Source organism: Aythya ferina (genome assembly GCF_964211825.1).
Source record: "Aythya ferina genome assembly, chromosome: 1".
Classification (NCBI taxonomy): Eukaryota; Metazoa; Chordata; class Aves; order Anseriformes; family Anatidae; genus Aythya; species Aythya ferina.
This window is the reverse complement of record NC_140296.1, coordinates 18,548,248-18,570,394: the sequence shown is the minus strand read 5'-3', so window position 1 is coordinate 18,570,394 and position 22,147 is coordinate 18,548,248. Positions and strand designations below refer to the sequence as shown.

General features: G+C 39.5%; 1 protein-coding gene across 3 annotated transcripts in view; it reads right to left on the bottom strand.

Moving 5' to 3' along the window:
* Positions 1 to 1,684: 1,684 nt before the first annotated feature.
* Positions 1,685 to 22,147, bottom strand: part of RNF17 (ring finger protein 17) — a 45,093-nt gene continuing 24,630 nt past the window's right edge. For all 3 annotated transcript variants that reach the window (XM_084491906.1, XM_084491905.1, XM_084491907.1), the window contains 17 exons: positions 21,581 to 21,698; positions 18,718 to 18,942; positions 17,646 to 17,796; positions 14,957 to 15,075; positions 14,103 to 14,193; positions 13,185 to 13,300; positions 12,544 to 12,851; positions 11,849 to 12,012; positions 10,975 to 11,094; positions 9,039 to 9,119; positions 8,138 to 8,263; positions 7,528 to 7,638; positions 5,668 to 5,818; positions 4,725 to 4,860; positions 3,195 to 3,384; positions 2,702 to 2,803; positions 1,685 to 2,328 (listed from right to left, as the gene is read on the bottom strand). In XM_084491906.1, the coding sequence (XP_084348032.1) occupies positions 2,705 to 2,803; positions 3,195 to 3,384; positions 4,725 to 4,860; positions 5,668 to 5,818; positions 7,528 to 7,638; positions 8,138 to 8,263; positions 9,039 to 9,119; positions 10,975 to 11,094; positions 11,849 to 12,012; positions 12,544 to 12,851; positions 13,185 to 13,300; positions 14,103 to 14,193; positions 14,957 to 15,075; positions 17,646 to 17,796; positions 18,718 to 18,942; positions 21,581 to 21,698 (2,306 nt within the window). In that variant the 3' untranslated portion in view covers positions 1,685 to 2,328; positions 2,702 to 2,704. The remainder of the gene's footprint in view (positions 2,329 to 2,701; positions 2,804 to 3,194; positions 3,385 to 4,724; positions 4,861 to 5,667; positions 5,819 to 7,527; positions 7,639 to 8,137; positions 8,264 to 9,038; positions 9,120 to 10,974; positions 11,095 to 11,848; positions 12,013 to 12,543; positions 12,852 to 13,184; positions 13,301 to 14,102; positions 14,194 to 14,956; positions 15,076 to 17,645; positions 17,797 to 18,717; positions 18,943 to 21,580; positions 21,699 to 22,147) is intronic.

The following is a 22,147-nucleotide window of genomic DNA, read 5'->3' as shown; positions in this document are numbered from 1 at the left end:
TCTTTAAGGCAGGCTAGCAAAGGCAACTGTGAAATAGGTTAATTCTCCATGCTGTTCAAAGAAAAGGGGGAGTAAACATCAGAAACCAAAGGTTATCTTCTCATCCCATTCTTCTACCTCATCCAGTTGCGGACTTGTAAGCTGGCTCATCTTTAAAAATTCCCCAGCATGTAAAAGTCTTGTTACTGCTGCTATGTCTGCTGCAGCGGATGCTGACAACGGAGACGTAATAATTCTTGCTGGTCCCTTCCAATTCGGCTATTCTAAGTTTATTTCACTTGCTTTTTGCAGTGTGGAAGATACCTCCTGCCCCTACGCCCTAACTGCCCTTTTCCTTGGGGAAAGCAAGCTCTGTAATTACTGTGCTCTATTTTACTGAAGGAGTAAATTAACTCGCACTGGGATGTACACTTACTCAGCTAGAAGGTGGGTGGTGGGCTGTAGAGGCTGGTCATGGCAGTTCTGGCAGCCCAAAATGGCAGTTCTTAATGTAATTCAGGCCCATGTCTCTGTCACAATGGTTGTATATGGTTTTTAATAGATATAAGAACAACATTACATTTGAAAGATGATTGTAACACCTCTGGTATTTAGAACGGCATGTAGGACATTTCAGCACCAAAATACATACTAAACCCATGAACTAATCCTTCCAGTGCTAGTATAAACTGGCAACTTGCAACACTTAGTGCACAGACTGGCTGTAAACTCTGTAGTTAAGTTTTGTACACGTATTCATGTCAAACACAGAAATGCACAAGGGGATGGGTGGTCAGGAGATTCCCCCTGAACATAAAGAAATGGCTACGCAGGTGACAACACTCTGTGATTCAATGGTACAAGCCCATCTGCTGCAACAGCCTGAACTGGACAGTGCTGCCTTCCCTCTAACTCTGTTCATCTTGTTAACTTGGCAAAAAAATGAGCAAAATGTAACTTCAGCAAACTGAGTTCCAGCTACTACCACAAAGAAACAAGGGTGGAGCTCAAGCAGCGCTTGCTGGGACAGAAACACACCTCTTCTGATCTTTACAGAGGGCAGAAAGGAGAAAGAAAGAATGGTTCTGGTCACACTTAAGTAGCCATTTTCAACACCATCCGAGCAGGGACTCAACTGGAGCTTTCTTCTGAAAATACTTCTACCAGAAACCAGAACTTGCACTGAATGCAGGACTACAAAGTTAAAGATGCCCAGCCTCCTCCACTTTAAGGGCTCTGGTCAAAGTAAGAAACCACAAAAGGTCATGCCAAAAATCAGGGAGTACCAAATAAACAAAACGAAGCAGAAGGCTCACATTGTCACTACCAGATTTCTAGGACATACAGAGCACCTAAAACCCAGCTGGTTGTAATGAGATTCAAGCCATGTCCAGGGGCGGACACAAGCAATCCAGGTGAATTTATCTATTTAGGTATTTGTGAGAAAGTGAGTGTAACAAAGACCTCTAAGAGAATGAGAGGCTGGAGTCAGTTTTGTTTAAAGAGACTATCACCTTCACTTGTGTCTGATTTCAAGACTTGTATTTTGCTACACTAATTTCCTCTGTTTTCCCTTGATAATCTAGATCAAATTCTCCATGGGGTGACTGAAGCAGCTGAGCACTGAATATAAAGGATGCACTACACTAAAAAGGTTTCTTTGAATGTCTCTTTATAGCAGGAAAGAGAAGGAAGCTTTCAGATGTATGCTGAGCAGGCTCCAGTTTATTCTAACACTTTGAGTTGAACGCTACAGCGCCTGGAGTAGGAAGGAGGCGCAAGGACACCCAAGCCAAAAACAAAACACAGCAACAATGCAAATGTGTTTCAGAACAAAACGAGTAACATTCCCCACCTCCCAGCTGTTCATTCCTAGCTCCAGACTGGTACCAGGAGACTGTCACCAAAGATGCCTGAAATATGAACAAGAGTTACATCACAGTAATAAAACTATCCTCAACATTATTTCTTCATCTATTTCCTTACTACTACACATTCATTCCAGCTACTCTTATTGAAGAATTATCACAAAACACCACTTAAGGCTGTATGTGAATAGATAGATAGCAAAGCTATCTATTTACATCTAAATTAAGAGTCAAAATTGTAAAAATCTATAAATGCAGATTAGGAGAGTGCTTCTAATTAGGAGAGGGAAAAGAACTACATAACATCAAGTTGGTTAAGGAATTCAAAAAGCCAAAACCCAAACCAGTCTTCGGTATTCTCTGTAGACACCACATGGTGTAAAGCTTTTCAATTCAAGTATTCTGTGTTCAGAGGGATGGACATCCAGGAGTTCCAGAGCTCAGTATGAGAACCACTGGCCCAGGACGTTGAGAACAAATGCTGAAAATTAAGAAAATAATTTATTACTATGATTGTTTGGATAGAGTACACTGCCACTCACCTGCTAGGAACCTTCTTCAATGACTACCAGCAGATGCTCCTCTTATTATTGCCTTAACACTCCTAAGTTCCAGTACCTGTTAGTCTTTAAAGCTGCGTGTGCTTCAGTTACGTGTAACTAACTAAATTCCATTTTTAAACAACTTTTATTTAATTAGAAGAGTGGAAGTGTGGACAGAAGAATTTTTTTTTTTTTTAAATCTAATTCTGTTTGCGGTCAATCAGTTAGCATATTGAGACCCTAACTTAAAACTTTTGAAACAATGCCTCTTCGTGATGATATGAATTTGTAATTCGTATTCACAGTACTCACATGTCACTCCTCCAACTCTGCAAGTCCCATTTCTATCAGTTTCATATGAACTAGTTTTTGATCATCTTCATACAAGGAAATGGTGACCTCTGGTGAAGAAGCCTGAAAATCAAAGTTTTAACAGTTTTCAGAAACATGACAATGATCTGTTTAAACCTCACAGACCAATTAATAGTAAAAAGGACTTTGCTGGCTATTCTCACTACCAAATGGAACTGTGAATACAGAGAGTATTTCTGTAAAGGAAATTAAAGAAACTTTTTTTTCCCCCCCAAACCAGGAATGCTCAGCAATTTTTTTTTTTTGATTGCAGACTTCAGGAAAGAGCCACATGATTTTTTCACTTCAGTAGCAGTTCCTTCATGGTAAATGGTTCAAGATTTTAAATTATGAGTGTCCACAGGAGAACAAGTACTCAGAAATTATACAAAGATTGCCAGAAAGAATTTTAGGCTGAGCTGAGCAAAAATGAAGAAAAACTGCTGTTTCTCACAAGTATGGAAGCAGAGAGCTGTTTTCCTTCAGTGCAGTCCATCATAGCCCACAGTGCTTCCATGCTCCACTCGGGACAATATGGGATTCTTTTTGCATTTGTATCACTTAACAGAGGTTTAAATCCAGCCAGCAGAGCTCGCACTGCCTGAACAGGATACTGCAGCAGGTGATGAGGTATGCAGCGCAGCCTGCAACAAAAATGAAGTGTTTGCCTGCAAGAACCTACCTGTCAAGCTCAACTGTCACTGGAAACAAAGAGACAGTTTTAATGGTTCATGGGACACTTTTAAGGTGTGGAAATGGGGTCAGGGGCCCTGCTCTACAATAGCCTGCTGGTGTCATGCTGAACAATTCTCCATGTAGGGCCGGGCTCTCTGAAGGACTTTGGCATCCTAACTATCATGAAGTAGGCCAGTGTCATACACCAGGCACGCTGGCTCCCCATTACAGCACCCACGGAGGTGTCTCAGGTGCCTAACATAGACTGGAGTGAAGAACAGAAGAGCAGGACTTCCAAGAAAACCAAGGGACACAATGCAGCCTCTACACCTGGTGCATCTGGACAATGATGTAGATCTCTGCAGTTCAAACTGCTTCACTCAAATGTCCTAGTCCAACTACTTGATGTAGTACCTTAGTTTTGTTTTTATCATCTCATCATTCACCTCCCTCTTTCCATCCCAGAAATAAAAGAATAGGGATGCTGAACAAGAAGCGCAACCCTGAAGTGTATCTCCTAAGACTGTAACAGCCCAGGAAGCAGGAAATCTGTTCAAATCCCCATTAAGTAAATCTGTAGCTGCTCCAGTGAGCAGCTAACAAAACTGCTACATCAGTCTACATCAAAAGCAAGTCAGTGTGCCTTATTTATATAAAATGCAAGTGCTTCAACAGAAATAATTCAGAGAAGCTTAGGGGACCATGAAAGCCTAGTGTCTGGGACATCTATGCCTGTGCACTGGTGCTTGAGGAGTAGTTCCTAGCAGCTCAGCATCAGGCAAGAACAGGGATCTGAACTTCCAGCTTCCTCATAAGCAGCGTGGGGCGTGCTTTGTTCAGTCACTTCCTTATCTTATTCCCCAGCTGTCTTCTACACAGGTTAAGCTGCAAAGGGTCAGAGGATTTATTTGTACAGAAACCAGGGACTAAGCCCTCCACGTAAAACCTTCTTGGGTGTAAAAGCAGATTGTGAACCCAAGCCTACCTCACAGGGTATGAAGTTCAGTAACCCAATGATGGAGAAACCTGGTATTATAGTAATGGGCTTCTCCCAACTACCCCAGAGACAGAAGCAGGTGCACACCCTAGTGCTCTGCAGGCAAATTGTGTAACCAGCCACCTAACTTTCTCTCCAACTGAAATCTAATGCTGCACTATTACTTACCGTGTATCTATAGCTATAGACATGTGATTAATGCATTTGTGAAAATACACGCACCTGTAAACACTTATGATATAAGCACATATATACATACATACACATGCACACACATCCACATTTTACATGCATTTTTTTCTGATTATTTACTTGCTTGTTGGAACAACTGAAAAATTGCCATAGTCAACAAACTGAATCAGGATCTTATCAGGGTTGAGTTCTTCAACAGAGAGGAGCTTCGCTCTATACCACAAACCATCTCTGTATTCTACAAGGCAAGGCATTTCTGCAAAAACAAAAGCCCCAAAATACACTCAGTGCCATACAAACTAATTAATGTCATCAATTCTGCTTTGTGACTGCGATTCTATTCTTTCTCTAATTCGTAATATTCTCTCTGAAATTCAATTCATAATCACTAGGATGTAATTTTAGTCAAGTTAAAAACAGCCAAACTGCTTCATGTTGGAAATTTCCACTTTGACTCTCCTATACACTTCAGTTAGCAAACAGATCAGTCTTTTAAGGTGGATACTGCATAAAACCAGAACTTTACAAGTTACTAGAAACAAGAACTAGCACTAAGTAGTTTCTTCACAAAGTTCTAGATGAGTGCAGTTTATTATTTTAGGCCCTCTAGCTGTGGACAGGAGAACTGCAGTATGTCATGCCTGATCTGAGAAATTCAGAATTAAAGTGAGATGACACTCTAGGGTTCAAGTAATTTCCAACTCTAGATTTTCAGTACAGATCTTATGTCTTTTGAGTATTTAGTAGACTTCCAGAGCCATAACTTCAGGGACGAATTTTATTATTGCCATATTCAATCTAAATGCTATTCATCAGCTTCAACACACAACGAAAATTTGAATTATTTTCATCATCCCACTGAAAAACAGTAACAGAAAAGTCTCCGTTTCACGCAAAGAACGCATAGTGTATCATATGATTATCATACAGATTTGCTTTTTACTCTATTAGATTTATTCAAATATCCGTAAGTAACAGAATTATTCTGATTCTTTGAAAAGAATTTCAGGCTTTTGTTTATACACATGGAAAAACAGGTGGGAAGATAAATAAACTAACATACCTGTTCTGAAGTTTGTCAGGAGAGGAAGAGAATCCAGATTTTTATTGCACCATTTGAGGGCTTCATTGAGGCTGTCCAAGTTGCAGCTAGCATCTCCCTCTGTGGTAGATGGCTCGGTAACGTTCTCAGAAGGATTAAGACAGATGTATACCTATCCAAAGAAAAGGCTCCCATATTACAATTTTTGTAGGCTTTTTATGACCTTCAAATTCCACCACTAATCAAGGATTATTAGAATACTACCTATTCCCATCCTGGAAAGGTTTCAGCACTTACCTCTCCCCTTTCTTCTTTCCTCAACTTACAAATAACTTTCTAGTTACACATTTTTCCCCCCAAAGTAGAAGAGAGTAACCATTTATTAACACCACATTTCAATATTAAAAAGTAAGAAGCAAAGGAATGCACTTCATAGAGAACATACCCATGTGAGATTTCACAGCTGTCCCTCATTAGGGTTCCTCCCTCCTACCACTTGGGGTAAAGAATCTCACTTTATAATGGCAAACCAGATTAATTTTAAAATTAGTGCAAGAAGTTCTGAAACTGCATTTTATTTGCTATGCAAAGACATTCCATTCATTTGATTTCTAACTGGGTCATCAGTATAAGGCTGCAGGTCCAAGAAAATGAAACTTTAACCAACACACAGACAAGTCATTCAGATTTTAGATCACTTAAAATGTCTTGTTTTTTAAACAGGGACATCGCATAACATTGATATTCTACAGATAGTCCTAGTAATTAATGAGTAGGCTATCAGTATTTGTAAATTCAGCATTATGATTCACCAGCCAGGAAGAAAATTAATTTTCATTTTCTTACTTGTACACGGATCTATAACCAAGCCACAACTCCATCACGCAACTGATACTTAAATATATGAATCCAGAGCAGGGCCTGGTGTCTGTGATTATATACCATGATAAAAAGCACGAGTTAAATAATTTGCAAAAAATGAACCAAATACATGCTGGTTATCTCCTTCCCCTCTTACAGGGGAAACATGAGGAGAATCCAAGAAAAGCCCTTTTCTAATGTATCCTAACACTTTCATCCTGTATTTAGTCAAAACAATTGTCTGCATAGAATATACATTTTCTGGGGAAGATGCATGTAAGTAAGTTAGTGTAGTGACTTTGTAACCAAACCGTAATACTGAAACTTAAGGCAACTGCTTCTATACTGTAAAACCTGTTATTTACAGATTTACCAAAACAATACAAGCACTTCAACATAAATCAACCCACTCAAAAAACATTTTTAAGACAATCATCTTCTCGCTGCTTTGTTTTCCAGTCTCATCCAATATTCAAAGTCCACGCAGGAATGTTTTTTTTTGTTTTTTTTTTTTTTGATCATCAGTATTACATTTGCCCTTTTGCCTGGGAGACTGCACAGGGCAGCTGTGTGGGTATGCACAAAAAAATCAATGACCAGTCATCGACTGGAGACAGCCAGATGACTGTAATAGCCACAAACTGTTCACATTATTAAACAATATCCCAGAAATTTAATTTTTGGGAATAAAGAATATAAATCCTTAGTGTTCTGCTAAGTTAAAATTCAATGACCCACTTCCTTATTATACAAGGTGAATTAAGTACCATACTACAAACCTTGCAATTCCGATTTTTTTAGGGCAACAGGTAGTATTTATTTCACTATCCACCTGCTCCCCCGGGTTATTTGAAATGAGCTCATATACAGGTAGCTGCAGTACTTGACCACCTGTATCAATACATAAGTAGCATTTTGTGACCTGTTTTTCTATTATCTAAACTTGTTAGCTGTGATCATCAGCATGATGAGACCGCAGCATTTTCTGTCTGCAGTGTATGAGATGTTATCAACACTCACCTCCTTAGGGGACACAAAATGGGTAACTCTGACAGGAAAGGTATCTCCTGGAACAGGCAGTGGTGGCAATGTGTACGAAGGCAAAATTTGAGCGCTTCCTTCAAGCAGCTCCTAAACCAAGACGGACTTTAGTTAAGAGTCAGATTTTGTAATAAAATGCAAGCTTGGCTTGTGTGTGATTTCTGGTCAAAGGAATTATCTAGCAGCAACATGTCCTTGATAAACATATAAATCAAGTGCTATGAGAGACTAATTTATAATTAGGTTTTCCATGGTTATTCAGTCCTAATACACACAAATTCCGTGAACTGTATCACAACGATACTGGCTCGCATGCTACAACTTAAACGAGCAGTGACAGCAGTATACATTGTACTGCAGAATTGTTTTCTTTCCAGCATGAGTCGCTGCTTCAAAAAAATATACTATCAGAGAAATACCCTGACGAAATCACACCTACACTTGTTATGCTCAGGAGCAGTGTACTTGATCTTAATACAGTTTATATTTCTGTACGGTTTTGCAATATAAAAAATAGCAATCAACCGAAGGTCACAACAAGAAACTGGGTACTCTTTAGAGTAACAACAGCAGAAGCCCAAAATCTCACCTGCTTTGGTATGTCCTGACAGTCTTTAGTGACACAGAACTGCTGGTAGGCCATGAAGGAGGAAAGTGACATTCCATCGAAATACAGGCTGACAGACAGCTTGCCCCATGGGTTATCCGGTAGCTGCTACTTACACAAGGCAGAATAAGATTACAACAGTAATAACACGACTGATGTTTTGGAAGTACTGACCAGGAGATTCTAACCTGCTACTCCTAATGACACCACACTCATTCCCTCAAAGACACAAAAGCAGTACGGATTTCTTAACACCAATTACGGCACAAACTGGAAGGTGACCGCATCTGTCTCTGGAATGGCAGCACCACCTAACCTGTGTAACACTGAAACATCATCCCAGGTTTGCTCGCTTAACGATAAACCCTTTCCTTTCACAATTTACCACTAGAAATTATTTGAAATTGCATTTTTTTTCCCAGACAATAGGTATTTGTTTTCCTATAAAGCTAATATATGAATTTAAGCATGCCCACATTCAATTATCATAGAATCATAGAATATCCTGAGTTGGAAGGGACCCCATAAGATTGAGTCCAACTTCTGGATTATGTTCAAATTATGTCCAACATTCATCACTTAAAATTGTATTTAGAAGAATTTACAATGTTGGTAGGTAAGATGTTGACAGAATACAAACATCAGCAAAAGTGTTAATACCTCTAAAGGATAAATTTAAGGCCTTGAAGTCACTGGAGAAATAACTTCAGCTTTCAATTCTTCCCTCTCAGAGGACGTAAAGACTAAGGATAAAATGTTTTATCTAAGAAATACATTTTTTGCTACATTCCTTCACCTAACAGTCATAATAGAAGTTAAAAAGAAAGCAAAAAAAAAAAAAAAAGGTAAGCATTGCTCCACATCTATGAATAAACAAAGTTACCTGAACATGTATTTCAACCTCTTCGTTTGTAAGTAGTTCTTGAAGGATGTGCACTGCATCCTGCTGCCAAAAATTTCCAACCTATTTGGTAAAAAGCAAGAAACCCCTAAAGAGTGAGGTGCTTATAAATAATACTATTATTCTTATAAGTAACACTATTATTCTTAAAAGAGATGAAAATGTGTCTTATTGAGCAACTTCTTTGAAAGCACACATAATTAGCCTGAGTTGTCTACAACAGTTTATACGCTGTCTGCTATTTGGTACACTACAGCTCCTTGTGTAACAACGCTGACCAGCAATTTTCAGATCTTGTAGTGACTTAGAAAGAGATGCTGCTTGCCAAGTCTAACCTGTACTACATACAAATTGTCATGTATATGTGCAAATTACATGAAACATAACCAGAAGATACAGAATTAAACTTGAAGGTAACAGAACAAAGATACTGGGTACTTTCAATACTCTGCAATATAGAATCATAGAATATCCTGAGTTGGAAGGGACCCTTAAGGATCACCAAGTCCAACTCTTGACACCGCACAGGTCTACCCAAAAGTTCAGACCATGTGCCTAAGTGCACAGTCCAATCTCTTCTTAAATTCAGACAGGCTCGGTGCAGTGACCACTTCCCTGGGGAGCCTGTTCCAGTGTGCAACCACCCTCTCTGTGAAGAACCCCCTCCTGACGTCCAGCCTAAATTTCCCCTGCCTCAGCTTAACCCCGTTCCCGCGGGTCCTGTCACTGGTGTTAATGGAGAAAAGGTCTCCTGCCTCTAGACACCCCCTTACGAGGAAGTTGTAGACTGTGATGAGGTCTCCCCTCAGCCTCCTCTTCTCCAGGCTGAACAGGCCCAGTGACCTCAGCCGTTCCTCGTACGTCTTCCCCTCAAGGCCTTTCACCATCTTCGTAGCCCTCCTCTGGACACTTTCCAACAGTTTCATGTCCTTTTTATACTGTGGTGCCCAGAACTGCACACAGTACTCGAGGTGAGGCCGCACCAGCGCAGAGTAGAGCGGGACAATCACCTCCCTTGACCTACTAGCGATGCCGTGCTTGATGCACCCCAGGACACGGTTGGCCCTCCTGGCTGCCAGGGCACACTGCTGGCTCATATTCAACTTGCTGTCTACCACGACCCCCAGATCCCTCTCTTCTAGGCTGCTCTCCAGCGTCTCATCGCTCAGTCTGTACGTGCAGCCAGGGTTTCCCCGTCCCAGGTGCAGGACCCGGCACTTGCTCTTATTGAACTTCATGCGGTTGGTGATTGCACAGCTCTCCAACCTGTCCAGATCCCTCTGTAAGGCCTTTACGCCCTCATTCGAGTCCACAACTCCTCCAAGTTTGGTGTCATCAGCAAACTTGCTCAAAATACCCTCTATTCCTACATCCAGAATATCCATTTGCCTGCCAACCCACAGGCCTATCTTTCCCCATAAACCTCTTTTTTCATCCATCTGAACTGCTTCTAGCAATAAAATAGTTTTCTTTAAAAAAGTATAAGGTAAGCTAGCCATTTCAGTAATTCACACTTACTAAATGCACCATTCTCAAATTAGAGTAAAAAAACTGACTCGAGAGTTTGCAATTTTCTGGCCATTCTGCAGTAAGAAATCCAGGACTCGCTTCTTGTTGCTGCTATTGTAAAAAACAAACTGCCGCTTCAGAGTATCATCCTGCCACTGCCAGCCACTGTGGTGTCCTGACTCAAGGATTTCATTCCAGTGACAGCTGCTTTTGAAGCATGATTGTTTCGTAAAGCAATCCATTATTTTCTGATAGAAGACTGCCTTGCTGAAGTGATCCTTATCAGCTATTCCCTGAGTTCTCAGAGGAAAACAAAAACACCAGCAACTACTCTCAACCTTTGTATGACTGAGCAGTATCATCAATTGAGTAAACACCTAAAAAGTCTTCAAAATTTAGCCTTACTCACTGGTACTGTCTTGTAGAGCTGACATGGTATGCAAAATGGAGGAGTATCAGTATACAACGTAGTTGGATACAGATGACACTGAGGGACCTTCTCTATATAGCCACGGTCGATGTACTGTACCTACACAAAAAGGTTTTTCTAAAATAATTCCTGCTTTTAAGGTCAAAAAGCAAAGGGCTTATTTAGAGCATCATTTTTCCAGAGGAAGAAAATAGCTAAGGAAGAGACTGAAGAACTGCTAAGACATTTATCTTTCAAGAGATCTGCCTCTTCTGAAGCAAGCTACAGCAGTTTAAAACTGAAATAAAAACCACTGTAAGCTCAGAACTTGTCAGAGCTGCAAATCTATAACCAAAAAGCATGCATAGACTCAGGAGATTAGGTAATACTAACTACTAATAACTACTAATTGGAAAAAGGAGCTCTATAACATAGCAACTATAACAACATATAGCAACTATAACATAGAAAGAATTCACAGTCAACAACTACTTGCTTGGTAGGTGCAAGCTAAAGCAAAAATATTTTCAAGGCATTCTGCTTATGATCCTAACAAAAAAGCAAAAAAAAAACCAAAATTGGATTACCTACAGGTAATCAAGGGATCAAAGACAGCTTTATGCTTAAGAACATTTATCATCAACAGGATTACCATGGGAAAATAATAACAACTGAAATAAGCAGACAGAATTCAACTTAAGATAAATGTAAAATCAGCAAAGTGATCAAAATTTGAAGCAGAATGAGCAGCTAGGCAGTGATATCAGCTGAACAAAAATAGAAGTTATACATTTTAGAGAGTCAAATCAGTTATTTATATTTACCATATACGTGCAAACGTTCACACGCACAGACAAAATACAGTCCAACTTACCTGGAGAGTACCACCGCCAAGTTCTACAACTTTACCTCGATACCAAAGGGTATCTGACCCTCTTATAACACAAGCTTCTCCTTTTTTCCAACAATAGGGTTCCAGAAGACCAAGGCATTTGAAGTTACTTTGTATTTCACTCATCAATTCCTTTAGTTTACTTTCTGGAAAAAAGCAGCAAACAAACAACAATACAACAGTTGTCTAACACAAAATTCAGTCTAACTTTCAACCACAAATTATTTTGATCACTTGAAGTCAGCACATTCCATGAAGAGACGTGTAAACATAAAGTACACGTACTGCTCCAAAAAATGTTTTCAATACTGATACAATAGATATGTTCAATTTCTAGTAGATGCAAACATGACCACTTAGACATTGTTTTTCCAGCAGTGAGGCCATCAGTGATTCTGGATTCCAGCCTCTTGTGGTGCCATCTTGTGGGCATCTTTTTTTTTTTCCTTGCCTGAAAGCAGTGCAACCCCTACCCAGGTGAGCACAGCCCTCACTCCCAAGCTGAGGTCCTCATCCCATGAGATCCCCATCCCAAGAGCAGCACTCCCAAACATGACCCTTGTGTAACAACGTTCTGATTCAGAACATGTCTAGAAGAACACCTATCCGGTACATTCTGATGTACCAGTGTGATCAGATTCATAGACATAAATGTATTTTCTTGCATGCAATCTTACCAAATAATTTTGGTATCACATAAATAGTTCCATCATGTCCAACACAACTCACTACAGCTTGAAAAATTTTCGCTTCAGGTATGATGGGGGCTTTATATATTTCATGCATTTCCAAACGAACCAATGACTTGTACGTTTTACGTGGCTTCTGTTCACTCTCTGAAACATCCCCATCTTTCTCTTCAGCAGCGCCGTCTCTTACGCATGCAGTTTCTGAATCACAACTGTTCAGTTGTGGGTTCTCTTCCTCTAGACGTACTTCAGGATGTTTCTTGGGGACTGCACAAGCCACAGCAGCTTTGTGAGTTCTAGCAGATTCAATCAAATCACAACACGTTAACTGGTAAAGAACTTGGAAGCGTGAAATAAGATAATGGAATTAAAAAAAACACACAGAAGATAGAAAATGCTTCTTTACACAGTGTTAAATATCTCACTAACCAACTTAAAGAACTGAAATGTGGAATGGGAAAACATAAATTACTCAAGAAACTTCACTTAAAATGGTGTTTTGTTGCTATATACACTGTAGAACATCCAGTTTTATTTTACTCATTAGTTTTGCACAATGTAGATCAAGTCTGAAAGAATATAAAAGTCTGAAGATCAATTCTGAAAGAATATAAAAGAAGTATCCAAACCTGTTGTTTCTAAAAGCCAAACCCTTTTTAATAAGGTGTTCCGAAATATCAATTAATTGTCCTGCTTCATCCTTGCAAAAAATTTTCACAGGCAACGCACAAGCCGTGTCACTTTCCTGCAAGAAGTTTGGAGAGCTTTAAAACATTGTTATAGGCATTTCCACTAAACTACTGGCACAGTTTTTAGTTCATCAGACTGCAAATCAGACTTAACAACTGATGCTCCCATCAGAACACACGTTTACTTACTCCATATCACAGTTCTCGTCATTTTACCAACTGCTCTAAACATGACTTCAAATGAAGTAACAACAGAACCTTGCTTCTTCCCTTATCTGTTTTGATAGAATTAACAAGTAATTAATTTATTCTACAGCAGGAACCCCCTCATGGGTAACTTTCTCATCACTGCTTTTATTTCTAGACACATTTTAAAACCTGAGTGGCAGCTGCCCATAGACATTAAAAAAAAAAAAATCCAACACTCATGGTAATTCAGTTTTGGTAAGTGATGGAAGTACAACACTGTACCTAAAACTGACCCACTCTTTCAACTTCTGAAGCTTGAAAACTAATACAGTAGGTGCTAAAGTAATTCTCCTCAAGACCGTGAGTGCATCTGACTGAAAAGACCATCCGTTACGTTTATCAGCAGCCAGTGATCCTGAAGATGTAAATGCTATTCTTCATTAAATAAGGATTATTTAGGATTATTATTTTTTTCCCTCCACTGGGTAGTCAAAGTGCTCTAATGCTCCAGTGAAGAGTGGAAAAAAGCAAAAGCATCTTTTAATTTACCAGTGAACAAAGTAATTACTTTCAGGACTCTCTGAAGAGTGTGAATATCCAGAAAAAAAAAGGTAACGAACAACTTGATACAGATTTTATAAATATGGCAAAAATATTTTGATTACAAACCTGTATGATTATTTTTGCTTGTGCCCCAGTCAGGTAATAGGATATACAGTCACACACTGTTGCTGTCCACTGCGTGCTTCCACCTGTTGGACTAACAAAAAAGATTATCGCCTTTAGTACAAGAGAACTTACCCTTTACTGAGGTTTTAATATGTTTTGAAACTGCCTGCACTGTCAGGGAAAAAACAAAACACCACAATCTGCATTACAGTCAACAGTAAAAAGAAACTGTTATTTGTTTCTCTATCTATAGTACAGGAAGAATTCATAAATATAAGCCCTAAAGTTTTAAACTGAGGAGAATGATCAGATCTAGAAGTATTTCTCGATTATTTTAAGATAGGTGACAAATCCAGACTTCGCCTGCAAACTGAGCCTTTTATATTAATTTATGGAATGAGTATTACAAGTATGTTTTTCTGCACATTATAGACAAAAGCACACAAATGCGGAGAGGAATATGCCAATTCTCTCTCCTATTGTCTCTATAAAAAATCCTTTACATTTTCATGAGCTCTGATGCACCTCAAATTTTCAGTCAAGGCAAGAAACATTCAGTGAAATAAGAAAACCCTGCATTATCTATCCAGTGTTTTGTATAATTCATCCCTTGAAACTTTAGTTCTGTATCACAGTTTGTTTTTACTGGTATGTAGCCTAACTCTTAGAAAACAAACAAACAAACACACAACAAAACCTTTGCAAAAGAAATGACAACTCTCACTGCTCTTTTTTTTTATCCAAGGAGCAAACCATATCCAGATCTTAGGTCACCACCATTAATACAGGAAAATATTGCGCTATGTCGTTATCAGGTTTCTAATGCTGAAGCTTCAGTGTAAGGGAAAGGCTACCTTATGTCTACTAAGGAGCATTCAATTGCTAATGTCTTAATTCTCTTCATGCTTTCCTCAAGTTTTCTTAGACAGCTGATATCCACTGTTTTTTCAGCGCCAGAATCATAGAGCATTACCTGTTACAAACAAGAAACAAAACAGAAACCTCTCTCTTAACATTGCCTGTAACAACATGGTAACTCCAAGCATGCCTGAACAGGGGAAAGAAAATTTAGCCTAACATTACCAAGATTTATAATGGAGTGAAATCATCAAGGCACACAATGATCAATGACCTTCTCACAACAAAAGTGACAGTAAGAGATCACTGACAGGACAAAACACAAATGCTTTCACATGTAAACAACTTTACAGAGACTGTTAACTTGCTTAAGCTAATTTATTTTCCCTCAGTTGTGTCAGTGTATTTCAATTTCTAAACCTATGAACGCTGCATACCTTGCTGAAGTCAAGACAAGACCCCTGCTCCCCCCTTACTGCTGAGCTAATCACCTCACCGCGAACATGTTTGTCAAGCACAGTTTCCCACTTGAAATCCATGCTCACTTCTCACTTCCTGCTGTATGTTTTGAGAAGGGTTTTGAGTATTTTCTCTATCTTATTTCCAGAGAGTGAAGTGAGGCTTATCAGACTGTAGATCTTCAGATCCTCCTTGACCTTCCTCAAGATTGGAGTGGCATTTGCTGTCTTCCAGGACCCCGGAACACCCCCCCATCACCATGACCTCTCAGAGATTATAGAGAGAAGCCTTACACATTGGCCAGCTCCCTCCCTCAGCCCTCAGGGGTGCATCCCATCAGGTGCCAGTGGCTTGTGTATGTCCCCCTTATTTAAGGGTTTTCCATACCTGATCCTCATTCTCTTCTGTCTTTCTTGCTCCAAACTTTCTTACTGGGCCAAGCTTATCCTGAAGGTGCACCTTACCAGCAGAGACTAAGGTGAAAAACGCATCAAGTACCTTGGCTGCTCCCATGTCCTCTGCACCACGCCTCCCACCCCATTCAGCGGAAGGCCCACATTTCCTCTATTTCTTTTACTGCCATTATGCTTGTAGAAACCTTTCTTGCAGTCTTTCACATCCCACAACAGATCAACTCCAGGTAGGCTTTGGCTTTCCTGACCTTGTCCTAGCATGACCAGACAGCATCTCCATGCTGCTCTTGGGTCACCTGCTCCTGCTTCCTGCTTCCACCTCTTCTATCCCCCTTCCCATGGTTTGTCACTAGTTTTGTCAGGAGCTCCATGGTCATCCATGCAGGCCTCCTACTGCCTTTGCTTGACTTCTTCCATGTGGGATGGATCCACCTTGACCTTGGGAATGATGCTTGAAAATAACTCTTGGACCTCTCTTCCCTCTGGAACTTTATCCTACTGGATTCATTCAAGTAGATTCCTGAAGGAAGCCCAAGTTGGCTCTCCTGAAGTCCCAGGCCTTCAGGATCCTGCCCTTTCCTTACTTCTTCTTCTCAGATCCTGAGTTCTACCACCTTCTGGTCACTGCAGCGAAGGCTGCCCACTACTTTCACATCCTTGGCCAGTTTTTCCTTGTTCATCAACATCAGTTTTAGCAAACTACTTCCCCATGCCAGCTCTTCAGTCACCTGTGTTGGAAAATCATCATCAATGCACTCCAGAAAACTCCAGGATTGCTTCTGCTTTACTGTATTGCCCTTCCAGCAGATAACCCATGAGGACCTGAGCCTGAAAACTGGCTTTTTCCAGTTGTCCTAGTAAGTCTTCTGCTTCCATATCAGGTGATCTGTAGCAGACATCCACCACAGTACCCACAGCAGTTTGCCCGCTAATTCTAACCCATAAACTCTCAGCTGGCAAAAGCGCTGTGTTTTCCAGCAGCTCTCTCTCGTAAAGGTTGACTGGCCCTTCATGCAGCTAACATTTCATGCAATCAATATAACAATAAATAATTGCTATCTGTAGAATCGTAACTTTAAAAAGTTGTGGTAATTCCAGCATTTCCAACTGACATGGTAACTGACATGGCTTTTTGAGGGCTCTCAGCCTCAGAAAGCAGGTGATGATGCAAAATAAGCATACGAAGTCCTGCTTTTCCTTCCTATGAAGCGCATCCCTGAGGCGTAATGTGGTGATGCTGGGGAGAACCAGCTGTAAACCAGCCCTGGATAATCGGTATTACTACAAAGCCAGGCTTCTGAAGGAAGCAGTCATCTACCCGCATCTAGGACTGTGTGAGAAGTTACACCTCCATGGCACAGTGCTTCGTCACCAGCACAGGGTTCAAGGAAGAGCACGACTCCATGTTCCTGCAGCGTGGCACTTGGTTCAGCTGGCCCCATCTTCCAAGCAAGGCTCATTAGGTTTGACTTAACATCCCCCTCAGGTTTGCACTGCTTCTGGAATCTGAGCTGAAGTGCTGGGCTGCTGCTGGGCAATCTGTGCTGTGCTGCCAAGTGCAGCATGAACAGACACAAAGTCAACCTCGTGAGCCTTTTTTGACTATCAGGTTCCCTGCTAAATGCGTTTGAGCTTTATGAGGCAGTAATCTCATTTGTAACAATGTACAGTGCAACTTAAAAGGCTTGACTAAAGCAAAAAGCCATACAAGAAAATACTAGCAGAGAAGCAGCTTAAGTTTTAGATTATTTAATCAATGCATGATTATAAACTTAAAAAAAAAAAAATTAACCCTCTTATGATGGGAGCTTACCTCTGCAGTTGTTTCAGAGACAATCTTGCTTATCTGACCTCTTTGCCACTGTTTCAATTCGTGTACATACACAGCACAGCGCATATTACACTCCCACTTCACTGACTCTGGCTGGGATTCTTTGTAGAAGGCAGCCATCTTCTCCTGTAAACTAACATTGAACAACGCACATTCCTAGTGGTAAAATTTTATCCGATGAGTGCAGGGTATTATTTAGTCAATTACTAGTTAACTAGCATACACTAACAATTTTAGAAGTTGTTTAACAGACACATAATGCTACAGTTTTACTTTATGGCACATTAGGAATACATGAAACGAGACTGTAAAAACAGATGCAATCCATTTAAGATTCTTGAACAGCACTTTCTTGAACAGATGAATTTATCTGAGGGATTATGGACCTTCTGTATGGCACTATTTGAAAAATGGACTATTTTCTCTTTACGACTTTAGTGTGTGGCATTCATTTAGCACCATGACTAATTTAATGGGAGTCTAGATAGGCAGATGCAAGGAAGTAAAAAGAAGAAAGGAAGGAAAAGTAAGAGGCAGCAAATAAGGAACTTGCACTAGGCACTGACATTGATTTCAACATCTTCAAGCAGCAGGTAGCGTTACCTAAGCAGACTGCTTCCAGGTACCCAAGTAAAGTTGGTATATTGTTTAGAAGTTGCTTTCAAGCTTTTCTAACAGCATATTAGAATCATGGAGAAAGAAATAATTTAACTGAAGTTACAAGACTTAAAAGATATTGCTATTTAGATTTCTAACAAAGAAAAGAGGAGAAGAAAAAGCAGAAATATTTAGTCTTTCTGGGTAGTGTACTTAGTACATGAAGTGTAATTTGCAATAGGAGTTAGATCATGTACTTAATTTGGAATCACAAATATTTAATGAATTACAACGTAGTGCGTATCTGTGTTTTGTTCCTGTACTTTTTTCAAAGCAGAACAAATCAAAAACATTTGAAGAGTACCCCCTGCTAAATGCAATCCTAAGCAGTTTGCTCTAACTATACTTCATCCATTTATAACATAAACATCTCTCTAGAAAAGCTGCATGCGAGTACCTTTTCAGTATACTTCCTGATGACAGCCATTGTATAAAGATTTTACTGGGAGACACCACATGGCTAATTCTCACTTGTAGCTCTTTCTTAGCAAGCGATCTGAAATCCCTTTCTTCCTCCAGTGGTCTCATGTTTATAGGATTTAAATCTTTCAAGTTTTCAGCAGTTTCTTCTACGGGAACATCCCATATTTCATTGGGCCTTACAGAAGTACTTTCAACGTACCTGTAAAGAACATGAAATAATCAGAATCCGAATATCAAACACATTTTCAACAATCAAGAGGAGCTCAGCGGTTACAACTGAACACATTAAGAACAAAGAAAAAACTTAGAAAAGCAGAAAAAGAAAAAAAACAAAAGCATTTGTGAATAGTCCTTCAACACTCATGATAGTAACTTTCTTTTAATGTTCCTTCAGGAAGTATCCTTGCAAATTTTACAGTCAGATGTAGGCTGCCAGAAGAGAAGCAAGCCTGATATAAAACAAACTGCAAAAGATTAATGCTCATGTCTGGATAAAAGATACCAAATTGCTTTCCAGAAGCATGCTATTAGTAATGTTGCCTCTGGGTGAAACTTGCAACATCGAGATATGTACATAACTGTTTCAGAAGTAAGGAAATACTAAGCCCATGAAACCTTTACCTTTCTAGCATTCCCTGAGGATACAACGTAACACCTTTCCTAATTAGAGTACTCCATGAAGCTGGTCATGTGAATACCCTGATGAAAACTTGTTTTAATAGTGTGAATCAGACAGAATAAAGCCCAAAAGCAATCAAGCCTTGGCTGGTACACAGCAATCCATTTGGGAAACAGCCCAGCCTACAGCTTGGAAAATCATCTGTTAATGCAAAAAGAACTGGCTTATTGAATATACCACAGACTGAGGGAAACAGCAAGCTTGAGTTTAACTGCTTACCATTTCTGGGCCTCCAAGGAGAAAATTCCAAGTTTTCAGAGATCTACTACCTCTCTTTTCATTCACAGGAATTAAACTATTGGAGATAATATTCCTTACTATTTAGGTATTGAGTCATTCACAACATCCTGAAATGAGCACCACAATTCATCTATACGCCTGCCTCATGTACAAGGAGTCTGAACAATCACATGGTCTCCACCCAGAGGCAGTCTGCTGTGGCAAGCACCTCCAAATTAGAAACATGTTACACACCCTACAGCCCCCTCTGGTAACTCCAGTATAGCATTATTATTGCAGACCATCAGAAAAAAAATAAATTTGGAATGAACTTCAGAGTTCAAGAGTTTTTCTTTAACTTTATGTACTTAACTCAGGAGTAGGGTTACTGATGTTTGCTAATTAATATTGCTTCTCAGCAAGTATTCTTTACTGGAGCACTGTGCTCTCCTGCTTACACCATCTCATACTCATTTAGAGCTGACGTTGGTGTTCCTGAACATCACTGAACAGAGTAAGCGTATGACAGATGTGATTCTGGATGTTCTAAAAATAGGTTTAAATTCATCTCCAGTCTCTCGCTTTGTTGCAGGCCATCTGTCTTCACAAATGCAAAATTCAGGGAGAAAAGTGCAACAAATTATCTATGGAGGGCCAGAGCCACAAGCGTAAAACAACGTAAGCCAAGACCCTCTGAAAAAAACAGAGCAATCCCTTTACCACCCCCCACTAATATAAGGATCATTCCAACTAAAAGGAATATTGAGTATAGAAGTTAAAGTGTTGGTGGTGCAAGGCAAGGTCTGCAAGGGGAGCTTCTGTAAGAACGGACCAAAGGAGGGAGGAGGAGTGAGGTGTTTGAATTGAAGTAAGATTAGAAATGAAGATTTAAAGGGGGAAGACAGGAATTATGTTTGCCTTCTGTTTTCCAGTACCTGAATCTATTAACAATTGTTATATTAACAATTTATGTTAATCAATAATGAATTAAGTTAAATTTCCCAAGTTGAGTCTGTTTTGCCAGTAACAGCACTTGGTAAGTGCTTTCCCTGGCTTTGTTTTAAGCCATGAGTTTTCTTGTTCCTGGTTCTGTTTTCCCTGCTGTATAAATATGGAGGTGTGAGTGAACAAACAACTGTATGGCTGAGGCCAACCCACCACACATAGTTAAAACCCAACAGATCACTCAAGTTACCAAAGTCTTACAGCATCTTATATGAAGGTAACATATCCATTTGTTTGCAGGCTGATACCAGGCTTTTAAGTATAGCTGAACCACAACAAAAGAAAATACCCTAGTGACAACAAAGCAATCCAACAGAAACAATTCAGGTTTAAATAAAGCTGCTTAACTTTACAAAAAGCTATTAAAAATGTCATCGGTACAATAATAGTGTTCTTAGGATTTATTTGTATTTCTGAACTAAGAGATGAAAAGCCAATTACTTGCTTCCTCTTGAAAAAAGCAGAACTTGAATTCCACTTTCAAAACAAAAGCTATTTAACAATCGTTTTATTCTCATCAGCAGTCAGAAGTTATTAAGGAATAATTATTGATCTTCACGAATATACTCATGGATTATATCTTTTCTAAACGCCAACAAACTACATGGAGCAGGACTGCCTCCAAAGGCCTCATCTCTTCCCAACTCTTCTGTCTGTCGCTGTTGTAGTTGGTTACCCGAGAGTTTCTCTTCTAGTAGCAGAACTTCCAAAGAGATGAGTTACCTTAAGTGTACTTCAAACATGTAAGGGTGGATATTTCTTTTCTTAATACAAAAGAATGGGAACCTTAATAACCAGTTTGGGAAGATTCATCACAAAAGTGGCCAATTCCAGCCATTCAGGTGACATACTAAAGCCAACAGTTCTGTTTCACAAATCCAGTATTTCCAAAGACTTTTTGAGTTATTTTGAGTTATGCAGAGCAAACACATACCCAGGTATGTAGGATGCAAGGTTCTCTTTAACCAGCTGGCAGTTAATACTGGAGCCTCTTCCATAAGGAGCGTGGGAGTCAAAGAGTTTAACAGATAAAATGTTGTTCTTCAAAACCTCTGTGAATTAGTAACAAACATAGTATTAATCAATTACAGTAAAGACCACTTATTCTTCCAGAGACACAGCAAATGGTATGAAGCAACAAATTTTGTGAAATTACATATGATTTATAGAATTGATTCTGAGTCATCAACAAGATAGAGAGGTTTAGCTTTGCACACATCTGTAAAATCAGAAGACACTAATTACAAGAAACCAACTGCTGCATGTAATTTCAAGTATTAGATAGGCTCCAAACCACTGTTCTGTGCATATTGAAAAACAACTACCTGCATATTAACAATAACTGGTATTGAGAAAAGTTCTACTAAGGCATACATATGTTAATCAAAATTTGTTTTTGGGGGTTGGGGATGTTTTAGAGCAACAACAATCACATTCACAGCTACCATTAAAGTCAGGAATTGTTGAGGGTTACTGGAATTTTGGAAACAAGGTCATCTTA